The sequence below is a fragment of the Silurus meridionalis genome, chromosome 8 (assembly GCF_014805685.1).
Source record: "Silurus meridionalis isolate SWU-2019-XX chromosome 8, ASM1480568v1, whole genome shotgun sequence".
NCBI lineage: Eukaryota > Metazoa > Chordata > Actinopteri > Siluriformes > Siluridae > Silurus > Silurus meridionalis.
In genome coordinates this window covers 26,916,879-26,940,878 of record NC_060891.1, presented here as the reverse complement: position 1 = coordinate 26,940,878, position 24,000 = coordinate 26,916,879, and the positions used below count along the sequence as shown (strand labels likewise).

Genomic DNA, 24,000 nt, shown 5'->3' with positions numbered 1-24,000 from the left:
AGACAGACAGACAGACAGACAGACACTCAACGTGATGCCACCACCATGTTTCACTGCTGGATTTCGCCAGTAAAACTGACATGTTCTCCTATTTATGTACAGATCAGATCCAGTATCGAACACCACAAACTGAGACCATAAATTTTTTTTTATAAAGCTACACTATATACCAAAAGTATTGGGACACCTGACTGGGGGGTGGTCATAAGTGCTTCTTCTCAAAACTGTTAGCACAAAGTTAGAGGAACACAAATGAGTCTTTAGATGTTTTAGAATGAAATGTCCCCTTATACCCAACCCTGTTCCAGCATGACCATGCCCCCGTGCACAAAGTCAGATCCATGAAGATCTGCTGCTACAGTACAGAGCTCTAAATCCTATTGAAGACCTTTGGGATGAATGTGAACGCTGACTGCACCCCAGGAACCTCCTCACCTTCATCAGTACCTGACCTTAACTAATACCCTTGTAGCTGAATGAAGCACCACACAAATCTCTTCCCAGAAGAATGGAGGAATTGTTATAGCTGCAAATGAGACCATAAGGTGTCCACATACTTATGTCTATATAGCGTATTCTCAGCCAATCAGATACAAGTAAATTCACAAAAACAAACAAACAAACAAACATCCTCCTTCTATCAGTGTCCCTCACTCCTACTCCTCCTCCACTCAGTGTCCCTTACTTCTCCTCCTCCTCCACTCGGTGTCCCTCACACCTCCTCCACTCAGTGTCCCTCCTCTTCCTCCTTCCCCACTCAGTGTCCCTCACTCCTCTTCCTCCTCCTCTTCCCCTCCCCACTCAGTGTCCCTCACTCCTCTTCCTCCTCCCCACTCAGTGTCCCTCACTCCTCTTCCTCCTCCCCACTCAGTGTCCTCACTCCTCTTCCTCCTCCCCACTCAGTGTCCCTCACTCCTCTTCCTCCTCCCCACTCAGTGTCCCTCACTCCTCTTCCTCCTCCCCACTCAGTGTCCCTCACTCCTCCTCCTCCTCCCCACTCAGTGTCCCTCACTCCTCTTCCTCCTCCCCACTCAGTGTCCCTCACTCCTCTTCCTCCTCCCCACTCAGTGTCCCTCACTCCTCTTCCTCCTCCTCTTCCCCTCCCCACTCAGTGTCCCTCACTCCTCTTCCTCCTCCCCACTCAGTGTCCCTCACTCCTCTTCCTCCTCCCCACTCAGTGTCCCTCACTCCTCTTCCTCCTCCCCACTCAGTGTCCCTCACTCCTCTTCCTCCTCCTCCTCTCAGTGACCCTCACTCCTCTTCCTCCTCCCCACTCAGTGTCCCTCACTCCTCTTCCTCCTCCTCTTCCCCTCCCCACTCAGTGTCCCTCACTCCTCTTCCTCCTCCTCTTCCTCCTCCCCACTCAGTGTCCCTCACTCCTCTTCCTCCTCCCCACTCAGTGTCCCTCACTCCTCTTCCTCCTCCCCACTCAGTGTCCCTCACTCTTCCTCCTCCTCTTCCTCCTCCCCTCAGTGTCCCTCACTCCTCTTCCTCCTCCCCACTCAGTGTCCCTCCTCTTCCTCCTCCCACTCAGTGTCCCTCACTCCTCTTCCTCCTCCTCTTCCTCCTCCCCACTCAGTGTCCCTCACTCCTCTTCCTCCTCCCCACTCAGTGTCCCTCACTCCTCCTCCTCCCCACTCAGTGACCCTCACCTCTTCCTCCTCCCCACTCAGTGTCCCTCACTCCTCTTCCTCCTCCCCACTCAGTGTCCCTCACTCCTCTTCCTCCTCCCCACTCAGTGTCCCTCACTCCTCTTCCTCCTCCCCACTCAGTGTCCCTCACTCCTCTTCCTCCTCCCCACTCAGTGTCCCTCACTCCTCTTCCTCCTCCCCACTCAGTGTCCCTCACTCCTCTTCCTCCTCCTCTTCCTCCTCCCCACTCAGTGTCCCTCACTCCTCTTCCTCCTCCCCACTCAGTGTCCCTCACTCCTCTTCCTCCTCCCCACTCAGTGTCCCTCACTCCTCTTCCTCCTCCCCACTCAGTGTCCCTCACTCCTCTTCCTCCTCCTCCTCCTCAGTGACCCTCACTCCTCTTCCTCCTCCCCACTCAGTGTCCCTCACTCCTCTTCCTCCTCCTCCTCCCCACTCCAGTGTCCCTCACTCCTCTTCCTCCTCCTCCTCTTCCTCCCCCACTCAGTGTCCCTCACTCCTCTTCCTCCTCCCCCACTCAGTGTCCCTCACTCCTCTTCCTCCTCCCCCACTCAGTGTCCCTCACTCCTCCTCCTCCTCTCAGTGACCCTCACTCCTCTTCCTCCTCCCCACTCAGTGTCCCTCACTCCTCCTCCTCCTCTCAGTGACCCTCACCTCTTCCTCCTCCCCCACTCAGTGTCCCTCACTCCTCTTCCTCCTCCCCCACTCAGTGTCCCTCACTCCTCCTCCTCCTCCACTCAGTGACCCTCACTCCTCCTCCTCCTCCACTCAGTGTCCCAAGTCATCCGAGTTCAGTTACGGTGTATTTTACCCCCTGTGGGGCAGTTCTCGGGTGCCGGTTTGTTGCTGAAGTTCCAGTCGACAGGGTTGAGTAGCTGCATGGTCTTTTTGTGCATCCACAAGGGGTTGATGATGAGTGTGAGGAGCGCCAGGCCTGTGAAGAAGATAAGGCGCTGGAGCAGAGGAACGTACACGAGCATCTCAGTCCAGTTACACCAACACACCCACCACATGTAGTACATCAGCACCATGCGGCAGTGGAACATGTGGATCATCAACCACTGATTCGCTCTCCACAATATGGTAAGAGACAAACCAGCCTGCAGAGAGAGAGAGAGAGAGAGAGAGAGAGAGAAAGGATATGAAAGAAGAGAGGAGAGAGGGAAGACAGAAGGAGAAGAGAGATGAATGTATTTCATGATGACTATGTACGAGCAGATCATCAGCACCATGCCACATGATGGAAATGATGAAACCTTTCACACTCTCAATTCCTCTTTTTTACACTAACCATGCTCTGGTAGTTCCCCTTTCTAATCTCTCTTACTTACACACACACACACACACACACACACACACACACACACACACACACACACACACACACACACACACACACACACACAGAGAGAGGATGACGGGGCAGTGGTGTAGTTCAGCTCTGTGAAGCTATTATAGGTTTGTGGTAGTTTATGGACGTGTCCCAAACCACAAGCTCTTATTTACTACGCAGGCCACAAGCCCCTGAACTTTACTGTTCCCTGTAAAACCTGACACACCGTGTGTTTTCATTTTAACCAATCACGTGTCTCGTTTCAGCCCGGCCCCTCCCACCTTGAGCATCATCCAGGAGACGCAGGTGAACGGTGTGCTCATCTCCAGCAGCAGCGTCACAACAGGCAGGAAGTGTCCCATGTCCCTGTACAGGACGGTGCCGACAAATCCGGCCAGGGCGAAGGCGTGGTGAGCGGCGAGCGGAACGTCGAACGATCTGAATGCCAGGTTGGACGCGTGAAGTGCCGTGTTCTCGAACAAGAAGAACCCGCACCCCGTCAGCACAGTGAACCAGGACCAGCTGCTCTGTCCACGCATCTTATCACTGAACACGGGGCCGTCCTCCATCAGAGCACGTAACCCCGCCCATGAACCCTGCACGCCGAAACTCGCCCGCGTCGCTGCCAAACACCAGAACACCTGCTCTCACACACATACATACACACACACACACACACACACACACACACACACACACATACACAGCAATAATGTTCTCTCATTTTAGTAGCATTCAAAAGGTAAGTAGAAACGGATAAAAAGTACCACACAGCAGTTATGATGGAAAAAAAGGCTGAAGCAGGAAATAATCATCGCCCAGGTAACAGAAACTGTTTATTACTTTCCTTTAGCAACATGATGCTGTGGGGAGTGCTGTGTACAATCAGTGTGTGGGGGCGAGTGTTCAGTGTGTGGGGGCGAGTGTTCAGTGTGTGGGGGCGAGTGTTCAGTGGGTGGGGCGAGTGTTCAGTGGGTGGGGCGAGTGTTCAGTGGGTGGGGCGAGTGTTCAGTGGGTGGGGCGAGTGTTCAGTGGGTGGGGCAGTGTTCAGTGGGTGGGGCGAGTGTTCAGTGGGTGGGGCGAGTGTTCAGTGGGTGGGGCGAGTGTTCAGTGTGTGGGGCGGTGTTCAGTGTGTGGGGCGAGTGTTCAGTGCGTGGGGGCGAGTGTTCAGAGTGGGCTAGTGGTGAGTGTTCAGTGGGCAAATGTGTTTAGAGTGGGCGCGTGTTCAGTGTGGGGCGAGTGTTCACAGTGGGGTAGTGGTGTGTTCAGTGTGGGGGCGTCAAGCGTTCAGTAGGCGTGGCCTGTTCAGGTGGCATATTCATATGCTTTTGTGTAAATCATGATACAGAACTAAAAATCCAGTGGGTGGAGTCAGACCTGACCCAGCTCCAGTGGGCAGAGTCTAACTACAAGGTGTGTGTTCAAGCTGGATCAGACTCAGATCAAGCTCCGCCCCCTGGACTTTCCTTTCTGTTGCAAGTTCTCCACACCTTCTCTTTCGTGGACAGAGAGCGGTAGGTCTGGGACATCAGGACAGAGAGGAAGTGGGACAGGAGGAAGACGACGGTGTAGAAGCCGAAGCCGAGGCCAATGAGCTGCAGCTGTACAGATGTGGAGCTGTAATCCAGTTCGAAGGCTCCATTCCCTACGGACGCCATGTTTTCTTAGGCTCGAGGGCTTCCTTTCCACGCGAGCGCCGGTCCCTCACCTAACGGATCGCATGGCTGAAGGACGTGAAAAGACACGCGTGAGACAGGTAACAGTACGTCTTTATTTATTTTCACCAATCAGCAAGAAGCTGCTGTACCACGTGACTAACTGGCCCCGCCCCCTCCCCTTTAAAGCTACTATAGCATAAGCAGAAACAGGAACCAACTTGCTTCGTCTCAAAAATATAAGTAGTGCACTTGTATAGGGACTAGGGGGGCGATTTGGGATGCAGCCATCTCAATTCAATTTAATACAGAAAGAACAGCGATGACAAAATTAAACGTGAAAACGCCATAATTCACAATATGCAAATTTGTGGGAGAGAAAAAAAACAATTTTACGCCCTATTTAGTGAATTTGTTAAGGGCGCAGAGGGGCATTTGAGACACAGCCTTAGTACATTACTTGAGCTAGCAGGCTAAGAGTTACCCCGGTAAATAATAACTTCCTGTGTCCACGGTACGTGTTAAAACGCTAAATAAATGACATAAAATTAAAATGTTATATCTTACGTGTGTTTCTTGAAGAAGTCGCGAACTCCATTCAGACGCGGGTCCTTCTGTTCTTCATCCAACACAACTGAATCTCATATGACAGCTATTAGATCACATGATACGACCAAGTCCCACCCGGCTGGTGTTTTCTTGAAAGTCAATTGGCTGACACCAGTGTCAGTTAAACCCTGACGACCAATCAAATGCGCCATAGCAACGTCGGGCGGGATCGGATGAGTCGAATCGCCGTGAGTCGACTCCGATTCCGGCTTTTTGAGAGTCAGAATCGTTTTACTTCATAGTAATGAACAATTTGAACATCTATAAATCTTTTAAGATTTGATCATTATTTTTGTAATCTTTTATAATACAACTGGTGGGCCATGCATTGCACATCTGGGCTTTCAGCGGTGTCCTACCTGAATCAATTCACCTTTTAATACCATCACGTCTATAAAAAAAGGAAACTAATACAGCGAGAATAATTGTCATTACTAAAGCAAGAAACCCAATGAACACAATTCAGCACGTCTCCTTTCACGTCTCCTTACATCTCTAGCAGAAGCTTCAATATTAACCTCAAGAAATTACAAAAATCTTCAACACTCCACCCCGGGGTTTCTAGGAATTTCTGTAGGACCTTTTAAGCTTCTGAAACCTTGCGCATTACGGTTTTCCAGGGGATTTTAAATGAAGGAGAATTGGGAGTTTTTATGCAAATTCTACAGGAAAAAAAGCAGTATAGTATAAGTGTATGAAAAACCTCCACATCTGTTTCGATCTGTTTTAACCGACTTTTTCTTACGATGTCCAGCTTTGCTGGAAAATTCCATCTTGTAAATGTAAATGTATCTGCTTCTAAATAGATTTTTTCTCCTCTGTCAGTCATTATGGAATAAAAAAACAGCTATTAAATCCACATGACTATATTTGAGCTTGTGCAGTTTGCTACAGATGCATGTTGTGAGCTCTGACTAGAGCGCTTTCTGACCATTCAATCAAAGGACGTGAAAATGCAGACGTTACTGTACGCCTGCTGGATGGCCCCGGAGTCAGAAACTCAAAATTTGATTGGTTGAAGCAACAGTTTCATTTTCATGTATTTGAAGATAAAGGCACCTGCAAAGTTGATTTTGAATGCCAGAAAAGCAGATTTCTTTGACTCTGGAAATCTGGAAAAACTCTGGAAAACACGTGAAATCTGACTGGAAAAATACTGGAACATTAACATATACACGTGGAAGCAGTGCATTCGAAAGAAAAGTTGTAAATGATGAGAACAGACTATTGGGAATCATTTAATACATATTCATGGTGAAAAAAATATTAAAACATAAGTCAGTGATTCTGAGTGTTTAGGGCAGAAGAGAAGGTCTTGCTGGCCCTGATGGCTATCCACTGCATTATGTATACATACAATGTTATATCATTAAATAGACAAATTTAAGTTACGATTTTGGTCCTAAGTGAATAAAAATCTGTTTTTGTCTTTCCAATAAATAAAATGAGATTAATAAATTCGGCTCCAAAAGAACGAAACAATGCAGAGCATTTTCTTCCAAAAAATTTAATGGCAGAAATATTTACATTTGATGACCGATAAATAAACCAACATCTCATTTAAAAGATAACCCAAAGATTGAAAACTGACCGTAAAAGGCCTCTGAAGCAGATTTTGAACCCGAAACGAAAGAGGCAGAATCAAATCGAATGAAATTTCAAATCTATTAGTGCAATAAAATGTAAAACAAATGAATCAACCCATATGACGTTCAACAACGCGGTTACAAAAGGCAATGAAGCTAATAATAAATCAGACATTCAGTAATATCAGGTACCTTGCATGCCATCATAACAGCGTATCAAAACAACCCAGGCAACGAAAGTGTAAAGAAACAAAACCATGATTAAGAGCAGAAAATAGTTCTGCTTCAATGAAGCGTCATTTATATATTTATATATCTATATATATCTATATATATATATTTCTGTACAAATCATGAATATTTGGTATTATATTCCTCCTTCGTATTGATATGATACGCTATACAGTATAATAAATGAAAATATTTTCAGCTAAACGACTACCGCTTTTGGATTTTAATTATATCAATCTTCTTTTTCTTTCTTTCTTTTTTTTCATCGCGAGAATCTCTCGGCCAGGACGCCACTGCAAGGTGATAAAAACATACAGCGGTTTTCACTGGAGATGGGTTCTGGGTGTAATGCATGGTGGATGTGGATGATTTCAAGTAAGAGGAAATATATAGATGGATCTCACTTCGGAATGATGATCACCACGCATTCGTCGATGTGAAACTTCATCCTGGTCGCTTCAGTGTAAAAGATCGTAGCTTGATTATACACAGTTTGGAGAAAAGTATTGGGACACTTGACTTTTCAGGAAATACGTGATTCATCTCCAAACTTTGGTTTGGAGGCACACAATTGTATTAGACGTCTTTGGATCCATGAGCATGAACATTTCCCTTCATTAGAACCTGTTCCAGCATGACAATGCCCCAGCTCCATGAAGATCTGCTTTACATGAGGTTGGAGTGAAAGATCTCCTGCTATCAATCTCTAAACCCTATTGAGATCATTTGGAATGCTGGCTGAACCCCAGGTCTCCTCATCTCACCTACATCAGTACCTGGCTTTGCTAACACCCTTATAACTGAATGAATCTACACCAATCTTTACAATAACTCAAGAGGAACATCTTCCCAGAAGAGTGGAGGCTTATAACAGCAAATGGGGACTCAATGTGGAATGAGATGTTTTGAAAGTTCATACCAATCTAATGCTCAGGTGTCCACAAAGGTGTCTTTGGTCCATACGGCGTATGATTTCTGCAAAATGTAGCTGCAAAACTTTTGGCACCCTTAGTCTCAGCACGGTCACCGCTTGCCAAGAAATAAATAGAAATAAAAATGGGGTGTTTTTTTTTCTCTTACTGGTTAAGATTTTTCATATTTCTTTTCCCTGTAAAATCCAGAAGACCACCCTTATTCACACCTTCATAGAATTAGGGTATTTAGAAAAAATCTATAAAATGCTCTCAACAAAAGCTTATTAAATAAAGGCAAAACTAATACTCTGGAATCTCCGCCATGGCTCTGTGTCATGTTACGAAGAAATACGTCAAGGATTTTCCACATCATAGCGAAATATCGTCATGATTAAGTGTGAATATACGCATTGTTACGGTAATTTCTCAGTCATTAATCAGTAGCTCTGAGTAGAATTAAATAATCATCACTTTAAGATGGAGGGGAAGGTAAAAGACACAGAGTACAATGGTTTCTGGGAATGTGGTATTATATTGGACATGTTTTTCATCCAACTGTTGCTTTTTTTTGGTTAAAAAAAAAAAAGGAAATAAAAATTCAGGTCTGTCTACATTGCCTTCATACAATGATGAATGAAGCCTTGAAATGATGAAATAATTCTGTTTAAAAACTATTTCATCATTTATATAATTTTTTTTTGCCATTAGATTTTTTTTTATTTGAGGTATTTGGGTTTGGGGTTTAAACAAAATGGATGTAAAATTAACTGATCAACCATCAGTACAGAATCAGAGGCTTCATCCAGCATTCTGGCTTTACTCTGAGAAGTTCATATGGATCACTAGGTGTTTTTCAAAAGCAACAATTGAGGGACAGGAAATGGGAGTCCCACACATTTCCTTTTCTTACAGTGTTATTTAGCAAACATCTTCACACAATCATTACAGAACAACCCTGAACAAAACCCCACCCTGCCCTGCCTCGCCCTGTCTCCCCTGACCCGCCCTGTCTCCCCTGCCCCGCCCTGTCTGCCCTGCCCCGCCCTGTCTCCCCTGCCCCACCCTGTCTGCCCTGCCTCACCTTGTCTGCCCTGCCTCACCCTGTCTGCCCTGCCCTACCATCTACTGGATTGTTTATCATTGGTGCAAACTGCCCCAAACTGGAAATTCCTTCTCAAAAAAAGACCTCCAGATTAGATTGGATGTTAGATTGAAAAAGTTACACTGTGCACTTTAGGGCATTGATTAGATTCAGTATTGTGAGATTGTGACTACACAGAGTGATTAAACCAATAAAGAAAATGCATAAATAAGTCATTTTCTTTTCTGTGTGTTTAGAAACAATAAAAAGCTGTTTTTTCCCCCTTTTTGTTTTTGATATAAAAAAAATGCATCATAATTTACATTTTGTTTTTTGATTGCCAATAAAAAAACAACAACAAACGAATGCAACCTACACGGACCGAATTTTTGTCAACATAGAGCGACAAATCCAGGAAAATATCGCCCAAAAACTAATGCCAGGGAAATATAGTCCAGGAACTAATGCCAAGGAAATATAGTCCAGGAACTAATGCCAGGGAAATATAGTCCAGGAACTAATGCCAGGAAAATATAGTCCAGGAACTAATGCCAGGAAAATATAGTTTAGGAACTAATGCCAGGGAAATATAGTCTAAAAACTAAAGTGCAGGAAATATAGTCCAGGATCTAATGCCATGGAAATATAGTCCAGTAAATAATACCAGAGAAAAATAGTCCAGGAACTAATGCCAGAAAAATATAGTTCAGGAACTAATGCCAGGATCTATAGTCTAGAAACTAAAGTGCGGGAAATATAGTCCAGGACCTAATGCCAGGACAATATAGTCCAGGAACTAATGCCAGAGAAATATAGTCCAGGAACTAATGCCAGGGAAATATAGTCCAGGAACTAATGCCAGGGAAATACAGTCCAGGAACTAAAGAGCAGGAAATATAGTCCAGGAACTAATGCCTGGGAAATACAGTCCAGGAACTAATGCCAGGGAATTACAGTCCAAGAACTAATGCCAGTAAAATATAGTCCAGGAACTAATGCCAGGGAAATACAGTCCAGGAACTAAAGTGTGGGAAATACAGTCCAGGGTCTAATGTCTAACTATTAAACGTTAACAATGCACTACCAAATCGTATTTTTAGTCCAGGGGTGTTAGCTCAGGAACTAATGCCTGGGATTTATAGTCCAAAAAACCTTTAGTGCAGGAATTTCAGAAATTAAATTGCAGAAAAACAATAATAATAATTTGATGCTGATAAAGGAATGCACTGATGGGGGAAGAGTCACGAGAGGGTTTACTAGTAGCAGGAGAAGCACAATATATCTTGGATATAATGTGAGGGATAAACTGATTCTGAATAACTTAGATAACCCAAACCTGGTTTGGAGTTGTAGATCTCCTGCTATAGAGCTCTGGGCTCAACCCTACTGAACACCTTTGAGATGAATGTGAACTAGTGGAACATCTTCCCAGAAGAGTGGAGAGAATTATAAGAGCAAATTGGGACAAAAAGCGGAATGCAATGCTTAAAAAGCACCATACTTATGACCAGGTGATATAAAAATATAAATATATAAATGTAAAAATATTCTCATGAGTAGATAATTTGGTCTTCAGGAGACACGTTTGATTTGGACAGTCGTATTTAAATCTTTCGTATCGGATATCTGGGTCGAAACAGATGTACCGCAGTGTCTGAGGTGACAGTCTGATCTAAAATTACTATTAAAGGTCAAAAATAAAGGAAAGGCGAAATGTGGCACGTGCGAGCGCCTGCCAGGAACAAGGTCTCCGGCATATCTTATCACAATCTTCTGACAAGCCTTGCTGTGCTTTGTGTGTGTGTGTGTGTGTGTGTGTGTGTGTTAAGACAAGACAGGCCAAATGTCATCTGAGGAAGCTCTGTGTTCCACACACACCTGCCATGTTAACACTTCCTTTCTCCCTCTGAGCAAAACAGGAAGTGTGCATGATCACTCAGGCTTTTTTTAAAACACACATCTCAAACTGACATTAGCAAAGAATAACCCAAAAATCATATAAGGTCATATATTAAAAAACAAATCAAAACAAAAACAGGAAGCTGTTCTTGAAACTAAAATCCAGGTTCTGAAGTTAGCAGCATAGGAAGTGGGTGGATTTATGAAATTAGGAACTCAACAACCAAACTGCAGAGAAAAAAAAAATTTGGAGGCAGGAATTTCATACTCTTGTTTAGAATCCAGCGGGTTTGTTGTTTAAAAGCGGAGGGAAGTTGTTTTATCTCAGGAGCTTAAGAAGAGTATTTTAGCTCAGACACCTCAGTCCAGCAACTTGCATCAAGATATTTAAGATTAGGAACTAATGTCTGTGGAACTATAATCCAAGACGTTAAATCCAGTAATTTCATGGACACTTTTTAATCCAGGAACCAAGAGGGCAGAATTAGAAAGCACAGAAACACTCAGGAGTTTCAGCTCTGGGAAGTAGATGAGCCAAGAGATTTAAAGACAGGAATCCAAGCAGAGAACAGAGAAATGTTTAGCCAAGAACTAATGCCTGGGAACTACAGTACAAGAACTAATATCTAGGAGCAACAGGAACAAATGCATTGGAGCTCTATATTAGAAACTAATGCCTGGTAGCCCTAGTCCATGAATGCATGCCTGGGAGCTGTTGTCCAAGAACTGAAGACTGGGAAGTACAGTGGATATAGTTCAGGAACTAAAACCTGGGAACTCTCTTTCAGCAACTAATCTCTGGGAGCTCTAGTCCAGGAACAAATGTCTGGGAGCTCTAGTTCTGGAACTAAACCTGAGAACTCTATTCTCAGGTATAGTTCCAGAACTAGAGCTCCCAGACATTTGTTCCTGACTAAACTCAGAGATTCCTGGATGATAGCTCCCACAAATTGGTCTTTGTACTTGAATTCCTAGACATTAGTTCCTAGGCTAAAGCTTCAAGGTGTAGCCTAGGAACTAATGTCTAGGAATTTAAATACAAAGACCAATTTGTGGGAGCTATCATCCAGGAACTAATGTCTGGATGTCTAGTCCCATGTCTGAGAGATTTATTCCAGAGACTAATGCCTAGGGGTTATAGCCCAGGAACTAATACTTGGGAACTTTAGTCTAGGAACAAATTACTTGAAGCTGTAGTCCAGGAATCAATGACTGGGAACTATAATCCAGTAACTAATGTCTAGGAGCAACAGTCCAGGAAAAAAGGCCTGGGAACTGCAGTCCAGGAACTAATACCTGGGCTGTGTAGTTCAGGAACTAATGCCTGAGAGCTCTATGCCAGGGACTACTGCCTATGGGCTATTGTCCAGGAACTAATGCTTAAGAACGTTAGTCCAGGTGCAAATGCATTGAAGCTGTAGTCTAGGAACTAGGGTTGATTTAATGACTAAATCTGGGCTGTAATCCAGGAACTAACATTTGAGAGCTCTAATCCAGGAACTAATGTCTAGGAGCTATTGTTCAAGGACTAATGTGTAGAAACTACAGTCCAGAAACGAACACCTGTAAAACTAAATTTACATTATAATTACTCATAATTATGAGTTTTAGTCCAGCAATTTTGGTGGACACTTTAATCCAGGGACTTTACTCCTTAGATCTAAAAGAACAGACATTTTCTTCAGGCTTCCCTGAACACAAGACCGGAACCTTCACCCGAGGAACTGAGGGCTGTATAAAGAAAAAACTGTAAGTTGTTGAAACCGAAGCTCTGAAGTTCGGTATTTTGATGGTGAGATTAATCACAGTGCTGCCTCTGTGCAGGAACCAAATGACACATCGTGTCTCATCACCATCTGTCTTGAAGGAACACCAGAGATAACAGGATGGTCCTCTGAAAGGTCACGGATAACTTCAGACAATCTCTTGGTGATTCACGCTCATCCAATTTGTCAGACGGTGGCGGTGGGGGGTCTAGCATGAGCAATACAGCCGATGTTTTGTGTTGACTTTAAGTCATTTGAGCAAATTGTCAATCCTGTGAAGATAACAAACAGCACGAGTAATGAGCAGATCTGTCCTTTTCGTGGTCAAGAGAAATTGGAGGGAAATAAAACGTTGCAAGAACAAGCTGAATGGTTTATGTGATGTAATGCTGTAGACTGTCAGTAATAGTAATAGAGTGGTTGTATGATTGTTGGCTCGAAATCCATTTTATGTCAAAAGGCATCAGGTGGAAAAAAATGATTTGAAGCAAAATTTTTGTTAAAAAAGTGAACTGAAAGATCAGTGAGTTTTCAGAAATGTTCTCTCTGAAACAGCTGTCGATCACCTACTCAAGGCCAAATAACACTCCTAGGACCGTTTTCAATTAGCTTTAAACACTCTCATATCTGCCAAAAGTATTGGGACACCTGCCATTTCCAGCCATATGTGCTTGACAGTGACAAAGACGATGCCCCTGTGGACAGACAGCTCCATGAAGATATACTTCACATGGGTTGAAGTGGAAGATCTCATGCAATGCTGTCTGCACCCCAGACCTCCTCACCTCACCTACACAACACCCTTGTGATTTGATAAGCACAAATAAGACTGGGATGTTCAAAAAGGAGAACATAGCAATCTTATGGTCAGGTGTGGGACTGTGGATCAGAAGGTTGTGAGATCAAATTCCAGCCACACCAAGCTTCCTTTTCTGGGCCCCTGAGTAAGGCCCCTTAACCCCATAACTGCTCAGTTGTATTAAAACTTCAGAAGCAGAGAAAAGGATAATAAAATCTCCCAAAAAGAAGGGAATCGTATCAAATCCAAATCCAAGTCCACATGAGTGCCTGATAATGTCCTTATGTTAAATAGACGAGTACGTCTTCAAAAGCAAGTTTTTGATACTTTGTGAGTTGATAGGAAGAAAAGAATTTTGATTGTGTTTGTAGCATTTGGCGGACACTCTTATCCAGAGCAACTTACATTTCTCATTCTCATTCATACACCTAAACAACTACAGGGTTAAGGGCCTTGCTCAAGGGCCCAGGCGTGGTCTCTTGGTGTGGCTGGGATTTGAACTCACAACCTTTAGATTCAAAGTCTAACGCCTTAACCACCAAGCCACCACCTCCCATTATAGATCTCTCATCCCGTATACCACATGACACTGATTGCTGTATATTGTTGTCATTTCACTCACGAGGACGGAAAAGAGGAACGCGAACGAGGGAGTTTCTCCAGGAAATTTTCTCAGAGCTCGTATTCTGCAAATCAAAAGCAACTCATGCCGTTTTTTTTACTGCCACAAAAGGGAAGAAAAAAGGCAGTTGAAAGTACACGGACCCTACCGTCCTAAGGAAAAGGTGTCTATATGAATAAATGAATATATAAATGAATAAATAAACACTCCCCATCTGCACATGACCTTGCGTGACCTCACAATTCAACTGCAACTATACCTGTGAAAACAACAATAAACAATATTTCCCTTGGACCTACATACACGAGAATATTTAGAAAGATGAATGTGAAAATTCTGGACCCCCCTTCCCCCTTTTTCCAGATTTAAACATCTACCTTACCCTTCCCTCATCATTATCATCATCGATTCAGAAGATCAAACCCATCAGAGAAAAATACAAATAAAATATGTTTCTACAGAATGAGAAATAAAGCGAAGGAGCTGAATATGAGACTATGATGAAAAATATTTAGGGGAACGTAAAGCAGATATCAGGAGCTTGCTGGGGAAAATTTGTACGCATGTTTTTTTTCATGACAGATTTTTGTCTACCTGAGTGATGAGATTCAATTTGAGACTTTCAGTGCAGGTTTTGACATTTGAGGTATTCAATTCTCTGCACTTTTTTTTTGTTCATTTACATATGAGGGTTTCGAAAGATCTGAATTATGATTACGGTAATAAACTTTGCATACGTCCCCCTGGTGGTAGCTTCTGGATAAACCTTTTCTGTGTAAAAGTAAAGGTGCTTTGCACATGTACATTACATGTTGGAAAACTGTGGTCAGAGCATGGGGTCAGCAGCACTAAGGGCCTTTCTTAAGGGCTGTAAGAGTGGGAGCTTGTCAATACCAGGGCTTGAACCATTGACCTTCTGATCATTAACCCAGAGCCTTAACCACTGAGCAACCACTTCCCTGAAATTAGTCAGGAACCAGTGAGACATTTCTTGGCAGTAATACCCAATCTGTATTCTGAGAGCAAAAGAGAGGGATAAATGAATGAATAAATAAATAAATAAATAAATAAACAAATAAACAAATAGATCAATTAAAAACCAATAATAATATACTATTATTAATAATAATAATAATAACATTATTGTATAAAAAATATTGTATGCAGACCATCGTGCCAATTAAGAGAAAAGAAGAGACCGAAAGCAAGATTGATAGATCGAGAAAGAGAGAGATTGAGAGAAAGTGAAGGAAATAAAGCGAGAAAAGATCAATAAATATAAATAAATAAACAAACATTTAAACAAATGGATAAGTAAATAAATAATATATATATATATTATTACTAATAAAAAATCATAGACATTTTATTAGTCTCCATTCTGTTCTTACTGATGCTTTGGCAATATTGTATGCAGATATAGAAAGAGAAAGTGAAGGGTAGAAAGAGAAAAAGAGAGGGAGAGAAATGGCATGATGAAAAAAAAACCCCTCCTGACCCCATCAACAACAAAAAAGCATCAGTATCAACATGAGCATCAGCATGAACAGGGGCAGGGGTAGCGACAGGGGCAGGGGCAGGCGCAGGCACAGGGACAGGGGCAGCAGATGGGCTGGGGCAGGGGCATTGGCAAGGACAGGGGCAGGGGCAGAATGGAAACCGGTGAGGTGCTGCAAAACAGCATCAGCATCAGCAGGGGTAGGGACAGGGACAGGGACAGGGACAGGGGCAGGGACAGGGTAGGGCAGGGGCATTAACAGGGGCATGGGCAGGGACAGGGGCAGGCACAGGGGCAGGGGCAGGCACATGGGCTGGGGCAGGGGCATTGGCAAGGACAGGGGCAGGGGCAGAATGGAAAGCGGTGAGGTGCTGCAAAACAGCATCAGCATCAGCAGGGGTAGGGACAGGGACAGGGGCAGGGACAGGGTAGGGGCAGGGACAGGGGTAGGGACAGGGTAGCGGCAGGGGCAGGGGCATTAACAGGGGCAGGCACAGGGGCGGGGGCATGAGCAGGGGCATTAGCAGGAGCATGGGCAGGCACAGGGGCAGGCACAGGGACAGGGTAGGGGCATCAGCAGGGGCACGGGTAGGGACGGGGCAGGGAGAGGGGCAGGGACAGGATGAAAAGCGGTGGGGTGCTGGTGCTGGTTCCTGAGCGTAGTGTCAGTAATAGCACTTGAAGAATCTAAAAAGCACCGTTTTGCTTACACACACTGGTCGAGCCAAATGCTGTGTTTTGTTTTGTTTACTCACGTCACCTACTGAATAACCCGAACTTAGTGATACATGGTGATCAGGGGTTAATTTCTCCTCACACCTTTCACACACTCATACCATCGATCTAAATCATAATCTTCACTAATTACATCGAAATATTTTTTTTTGCCAGAGATGAGATATCTAATTTGGGAAATTCTGTATCAATGTCTTGCTGGTTGAATATAATGATGATGATTATGATGATGATGATGATGGGGATGATGATGGTGGTGGTGATGAAGCTGTGGAGAGTCTCTCAGAGTCTCGTCTGTGCCTCAGGGATGTAAATCTCGATGCTGTCGGCTCGCTCGGTCGCCGAGTTCTGCCGAAACGACGCCGCTCTTTTGGCAGCCATGAGACGCCTCCGGGCTTCCTGTCTCTGTCGGTCAGGAAGATCCAGGGACTTCTCCCGCGTCACGCTCTTCTTCAGCATCTTCTTTGGTACAGGGGGCGGGAGCTGAAATTAACAAACAAGAAAAAAAGGATGGTTAAAAGAAGTACGAGTTCTTGTGAAGGAGCTGTTGCTATAGAAACGATAACGTATTATGATGATATTATAATGATAAAAAGCATTCGTTTGTCAGAGCAGCTGTTGGAAATGGTTGGAAATGTCGACCCCTGGTGGCCTGGAGCAGTTAGTGCAGGAGCAGCTGTGGACGCTGTGAACTGATCTGTTTCATTCCGTTTCCTGCTGATTTTCTATTATTTTACTGAAGGTGAAATCAAATTGGAAAAATGATGAATTCTTAAATTATGTAAATCAGAAAAGGAAGGTTGTAAGAATGACGTGTTTGATGTATCAGTGTTTGAGGGGGTTTGATATCCAAGCTCAGAGCTCACCTTCTTCACAGGACTTTCTATAATCCTCCAATCATTGCTCTTGATCTTCTGAAGCTCATCGAATTTGGAGGTGACGTCGTCGATGGAGAGCTGCAGCAGGTCCCAGAATCCAGCCAGGTCCTGAGAGGTGGGTCGTGGCATGGCACTTGGGTCCTGCAGTGGGTACAGGGTTCAACATTTCACACTGAATTACACAGTGAAGTTCATACATCAGTTATTATTTCTATCTATCTATCTATCTATCTATCTATCTATCTATCTATCTATCTATCTATCTATCTATCTATCTATCTATCTATCTATCTATCTATCTATCTATCTATCTATCTATCTATCTATCTATCTATCTGTCTGTCTGTCTGTCTGTCTGTCTGTCTGTATGTCTGTCTGTCTGTCTGTTTGTTTGTCTGTCTGTCTGTCTGAAAGATAAATAGATGTGAAGGTTGAACAAGTAGTTTTGAGAATTTCATTTCTGATCTGAGAAACGCTCCAAAGCGACTGAGAAAAACTGTAATGCAGGTGTCTGATATAAATCCAGTGTTATTGATTATTGATTATTGTGTAAAACATTTGTGCAGGTGTTTGTTGGAGGTAAACAGTAACAGTGAAGAAACATATTTGTTTGTTTTGTAATTGTTGTGTGAGTGTTAACACCTCACACTGCATACTATTCACTCTTCTGATTATTCCAGTCTCTAATGCAGTGAAGTTCCTCCTGCTCTCAGGTAATAAGAACACAATCTCCTGCTTTCAGAATAATCAGATACTGGGTATACACACACACACACACACACACACACACACACACACACACACACACACACACACGCACGCACTTTAAACTGAAAAGGTCTCCTAGGTCCCTTCACTACTGACGTTAATGAACTTGCAGTTCAGCACTTCTCCACTAGATGTCCTCATGAGTAGTCAGCGCTAATAGAAGTGAATAGAAATATCTCCCTGAAGCTTCCTCAAGTTCTGCTCACTACATTGACACTTTTCCTGACGGATCCTTAATAAGTTTTGCGCTTCATCAAACTCCAATTAGTAAGTCATTTGAGGTGAGTTGGAAGAAAGTTTAATCAAATTGCCCTGCTATGACTCGTTTTTTTAATGCGATTATATAAATAATTGCCTGTCACGAATCAAAGCGGTTCTTGTCGATATTGACGATATTGGCAGCATCAAATGTGCAAAGTTTGCTTCTCAAAATGCACTATGACGCTAAAGAAGATAACAAGCCAATTAACCGAATGCGTTACGATTTCTGATGTCTGGAAGTAACGAAGGGAAAGTTGCTCATGTTCAGAATCAGGTTACACAGCCAAGACGTTACGGCAATTCTTAGTTTACATGAATCAGCTATCGCTTCCAAGCTTGTGAGATGTTCCAGGGGAATCATCAGTCTGTAGACCACCACCTGTACACACAAGCACTGGCCTTTACACTGATCACAACAACCAATCAGTAATAACCACTGTTCCCAAAAAACAATCACTACTATTCCCAAAAACCAATCACTGATCACCACTATTCCCCATGACAAATCACTGATCACCACTATTCCCCATGACCAATAACTGATCACCACTATTCCCAACGACCAATCACTGATCACCACTATTCCCAAGGACCAATCACTGATCACCACTATTCCCAAGGACCAATCAATGATCACCACTATTCCTAACAACTAATCACTGATCACCACTATTCCCAATGTTAATAACTGATCACCACTATTCCCAAGGACCAATCACTGATCACCACTATTCCCAATGCACAGACATAAAAGTCACACAAGCACACACATATACAGAGATACAGACAGACGCATAAACACATCATGCTTTGGCAAATTAATGTACACACACACACACACACACACACACACACACACACACACACACACACACACACACACACACACACACAAATGGTGTGTAACCTACCAGATTTTGCTGACACAGCCAATAAAACTGCTGGAATTTCTGGGACATGAGGAGCTGAGCGCTGCCCACTGCACTCCGGATCTTACCTAAAACTATACACACACACACACACACACACACACACACACACACACACACACACACACACACACATATTCAGAAGATCCTCCAACATTGGGCTCTATAATTTCTGATGGTCAGTGTTTTGGACTCACTCTCCTCAGACAGGTCGTTCTCCTCAGCCTCTCCCTCCATCTCTTTACACCATCCCTCCATCCTCTTGGTCTCGCCGTGCAACAGCTGCATGAACCAGGTGCCGTCCCTCCTGGCCGAGGGCGACGCCCGGCCCGAGTCGGAGGCCTGGGGCGGAGTAACCGTTACGGCCACGGTGGGCACTGCGGGCACGGAGGGCACTGAGGGCTCGCGCCAGGGTTCCGCACTGCGCTGCGGGCTGGATGGCTCGTTGGCAGAGCGGTAGTCATCACGGTAACTGAACAGGCCCTGCGTGCGAACAGTTCTCACTGCGCCGTACTGCGTGGGCGTACTCGGCTCACTGTGCCTCTGCAGACCACCGCCTCCAAACTGCAGACTTTTATCCTCCATCGCAGGGAAACCCTCCAGCTCCAGGTCAGCCTGCACTGCTGCTGTCACGCTGTTAGAGCGCTTAAACCGGCCCACGCTGAGACGGAGAGAGACAGAATTACAAACAAAAGGAAAAGACAGATAGAAAGAGTGAAACAGACAAATAGATAGATAGATAGATAGATAGATAGATAGATAGATAGATAGATAGATAGATAGATAGATAGATAGATAGATAGATAGATAGACATAGAAATAAAAAGTGAGTGAAAGTGAGACAGACAAAAACAAAGACAAACTGACAGACAGAGAAATTGAGACAGAAAGATAAACAGAGACAAAGCAAGCAAGAGAGAAAGTAATACAGACATATAGATAGATAGACAAACAGTTAAACATACAGACAGACAGACAGACAGACAGACAGACAGACAGACAGACAGACAGACAGATAGATAGATAGATAGATAGATAGATAGATAGATAGATAGATAGATAGATAGATAGAGTGAAAGAGTGAAAGTGAGACAGACAGACAGACAGACAGACAGACAGACAGACAGACAGACAGAAACAAAAAGACAGACAGAGAGAAAGCAAGAAAGAGAAAGAAAGTAATACAGGTAGATAGATAGATAGATAGATAGATAGATAGATAGATAGATAGATAGATAGATAGATAGATAGATAGATAGATAGATAGATAGATAGATAGATCGAAATAGAAAGAGTGAAAGTGAGACAGACATACAGACGAACTGAAACAAAAAGACAGACAGAGAGAAAGCAAAAAAGAGAGAGAAAGTAATACAGACAGACAGACAGACAGACAGACAGACAGACAGATGATCCGCTGATCCGCCCCTAATCATCATCATCATAAGTAATTTCTATTAATTATATAATTTCGTATTAGTTAGTATTTTTTTGCATTTCTTTTCCCCATGCACTTTCACCGTTTATCTCCGACTCTGATCATCAGTTTGCTTCGAATAAAACATTCTGAAAAAGAATTGTGCAACAGGATTTACTGTACAAACACATTTACTCAAACTCAAAGTAGCTGCAATATCAGAAGAAGCTCCGTATCTCACTTGGATTCACGTAAATCTCCCTTTTTACCCCAGAAAAAACACAGTAACGGAAAATTGCTAAGTTACCGTTTGTCATCTTCCACCTGGATCCCTACAGAATGATATTCTCGTAATCCTCTGCTCTCCGACTCGGAATCCGTAGCCGCCTCCACCTGGGGTGAACAAAACACACCACCATTCATATAGAAGCTGATCTGAGCTCAGCAACTCAAGTTTATACACATGTATATAAAAGCAACAACACGACTCAGATACAGCGGATCCCAGCTCAATGATAGAATACACACATGGAATGGAAATGCCAATGTTCTCATTACAACTGAACCCAGATCAGCAAATGATTTTCATTCACATTCACAAAAGTACAACAATCTGTTCTGTAACTGATCTAAGATCAGTGACTTTTTAGAACAAAGAGTAAGAAAAACATCATTATGACTGATCCAAGATTAGTGACCTTTTGTCTCCTTTATATGAGGAGCAGTTTGTGAGCATTATAACTGATCCCAGATCAACAACTGCATCCTATAAGCATTAACAGTCTCATTTCCATCCCCTATGACTGATCCGAGATCAGGAACTATGTGTCATAACATTTGAAGACATTTGAAATAATAAACAATAATAACAAAACAAACATTACACTTTTTTAATTTGAGAAATTAATTATTTTCCACAGAACATGTTGAAAAATGCATAAAATATTAATTACCAGCCTTATTGTAACTTATCCAAAATCAGTGAGAATATCTAACAGACCATTAAATAATAAATAGTGTTTCGTCCATATACACTTAGGACGCAGTATTTGCTTTGAGAATGTTGATGGAGAAGTATAGAGAAGGTCAGAAGGAGTTGCATCGTGTGTTTGTGGATTTAGAGAAAGCGTACGACAGGGTGGAGTGAGGAGTTGTGGTATTGTATGAGGAAGTCTGGTGTGTCAGAGAAGTATGTGAGGGTGGTGCAGGACATGTATGAGGACAGTGTGACAACAGTGAAGTGTGCAGTAGGAACGACAGAGTGGTTCAAGGTGAAGGTGGAACTGCATCAAGGATCGGCTCTGAGCCCTTTCCTGTTTGCAATGGTTATGGACAGGTTGACAGACGAGGTCAGACAGGAGTCTCCCTGGGCTATGATGTTTGTGGATGATATTGTGATTTGTGGTGAGAGTAGTGAGCAGGTGGAAAAGAGCCTGGAGAGGTGAAGGTACATGCTGGAGAGAAGGAGAATGAAAGTCAGTAGGAGTAAGACAGAGTACATGTGTGTGAATGAGAGGGAGGGCAGTGGAGGGGTGCGGTTGCAGGGAGAAGAGGTGGAAAAGGTGGCGGAGTTCAGGTACCTGGGGTCAACAGTGCAGAGTAATGGAGAGTGTGTTAGAGAAGTGAAGAAAAGAGTGCAGGCAGGGTGGAGTGGGTGGAAAAGAGTGATAGCAGGAGTGATTTGTGATAGAAGAGTATCTGTGAGTGAAAGGGAAAGTTTATAGGACTGTGGTGAGACCTGAGATGTTGTATGGATTAGAGACAGTGGCATTGAGTAAAAGACAGGAGGTGGAGCTGGAGGTAGCAGAGCTGAAGATGTTGAGATGTTCGTTGGGAGTGACAACGATGGACAGGATCAGAAATGGGTTTATTAGAGGGACAGCGCATGTAGGATGTTTTGGAAACAAGGTGAGGGAGGTGAGATTGAGATGGTTTGGACATGTGCAGAGGAGAGACATGGGGTATATTAGTAGGAAAATGCTGAGGATGGAGACACCAGGAAGGAGGAAAAGAGGAAGACCAAGGAGGAGGTTTATGGATGTGGTGAGGGAAGACATGCAGGTAGTTGGTGTGAAAGAGGCAGATGTAGAGGACAGGGGGGGATGGAGACGGATGATCCGCTGTGGGGCCCCCTAATGGGAGAAGCCAAAAGAACGTTTCTGTCCATATAACTGATCTGAAATCAGTGAGAGGATCTAACCAACACTAGAAATACATAAAAATGTCCATCCTTATAACTGATCTGAGATCAATTAATATATTTACCATGATTAATAAATAGCACCAATTCTTGTAATAACTAATCCAGAATGAGTATCAGTACCTAAAGAGCATTAGAAATAATTAGCATTTTCTCCAGATAACTGATCTGTTATAAGAACTGTGTCATGCTGGTTAGATACTGTCACTGATCTCAGATCAATTATATAATGCATAGAACTGATTTAAGATCAGTTGCCAATCAATAGCTCTGTCATCCTTATTATAACTGATCCAAGATCAGTGACATTACAGTGATAATGTAATATCTCAATTACAGCTGATCTATGATCAGTCAATCCTGCCCCAGAACTAGGTCTTAGAGCAGGTGATCTTAGATCACTAACTATATCTAACTAGCACAAACCCAGTCCTCGACCTTATCCAGTGTCTACATTTAGTTAACCGCTAAAGGGCTAATCCCTGCTAATGATCCTCAATACAGCTGATTCAGGATCAGCCATTACTCTACTCAGGACCTAATCAGAGATCAGTGACTCTCTTAGACTAGTGAGAAAAAAGGGCCTCAGGCTTATATGAAGGAAATTATTGGGTCAGGGACCACACACACACACACACACACACACACACACACACACACGCACAAACATTTGCAAATCATGGTGGGATGATTAATGGTAGCGATTGAAGCGCTCCTGAAAGTACACTTTGATTTACTATGCAAACAGAGGAGGGATTCAGAGAGAGAAAATTATTAAACAGACGAACAGAAAACAGAACACACACATACACACACACACACACACACACACACACACACACACACACACACACACACACACACACATTCCATTCTGCACTCCATCCTGTCGACATTCTATTATAAAATAATATATGTACAGCAGTAGAATATTAGTAATTACACCATTCTGATTGGTCACAAGATGTTGATTTATTTCCCTAAAACTGCGTCTCTGATGGTGTCTGGCCGTGCGTTTCACACCCAGGCCTTCATTGTTGTCCTGTGTATTGTTGTACCTCTTAATACCATCATTATAACGCCCCGGCTCTGGGAAGCATCAATATTATAGAGAAACAGTAGAACAGAGCGCCGCATCACACACAGGAATCTCATACAGTGAGAATGAAT

General features: G+C 43.5%; 2 protein-coding genes across 5 annotated transcripts in view; both read right to left on the bottom strand.

Annotated features, from left to right (window-relative positions):
* Nucleotides 1-2,308: 2,308 nt before the first annotated feature.
* On the bottom strand, nucleotides 2,309-5,301 carry cln8 (CLN8 transmembrane ER and ERGIC protein). Its single transcript, XM_046855901.1, has 4 exons — nucleotides 5,205-5,301; nucleotides 4,473-4,706; nucleotides 3,264-3,623; nucleotides 2,309-2,749 (listed from the first exon to the last, which is right to left on the bottom strand). The coding sequence occupies exons 2-4, from the start codon at nucleotides 4,638-4,640 to the stop codon at nucleotides 2,441-2,443; spliced, it is 837 nt and encodes a 278-aa protein (XP_046711857.1). The 5' UTR covers nucleotides 4,641-4,706; nucleotides 5,205-5,301; the 3' UTR covers nucleotides 2,309-2,440.
* A 10,849-nt stretch (nucleotides 5,302-16,150) lies between these two features.
* The window catches only part of dlgap2a (discs, large (Drosophila) homolog-associated protein 2a), a 261,204-nt gene continuing 253,354 nt past the window's right edge, over nucleotides 16,151-24,000 (bottom strand). For all 4 annotated transcript variants that reach the window (XM_046855466.1, XM_046855468.1, XM_046855467.1 and 1 more), the window contains 5 exons: nucleotides 20,938-21,023; nucleotides 19,411-19,874; nucleotides 19,196-19,287; nucleotides 17,244-17,396; nucleotides 16,151-16,860 (listed from right to left, as the gene is read on the bottom strand). In XM_046855466.1, the coding sequence (XP_046711422.1) occupies nucleotides 16,660-16,860; nucleotides 17,244-17,396; nucleotides 19,196-19,287; nucleotides 19,411-19,874; nucleotides 20,938-21,023 (996 nt within the window). In that variant the 3' untranslated portion in view covers nucleotides 16,151-16,659. The remainder of the gene's footprint in view (nucleotides 16,861-17,243; nucleotides 17,397-19,195; nucleotides 19,288-19,410; nucleotides 19,875-20,937; nucleotides 21,024-24,000) is intronic.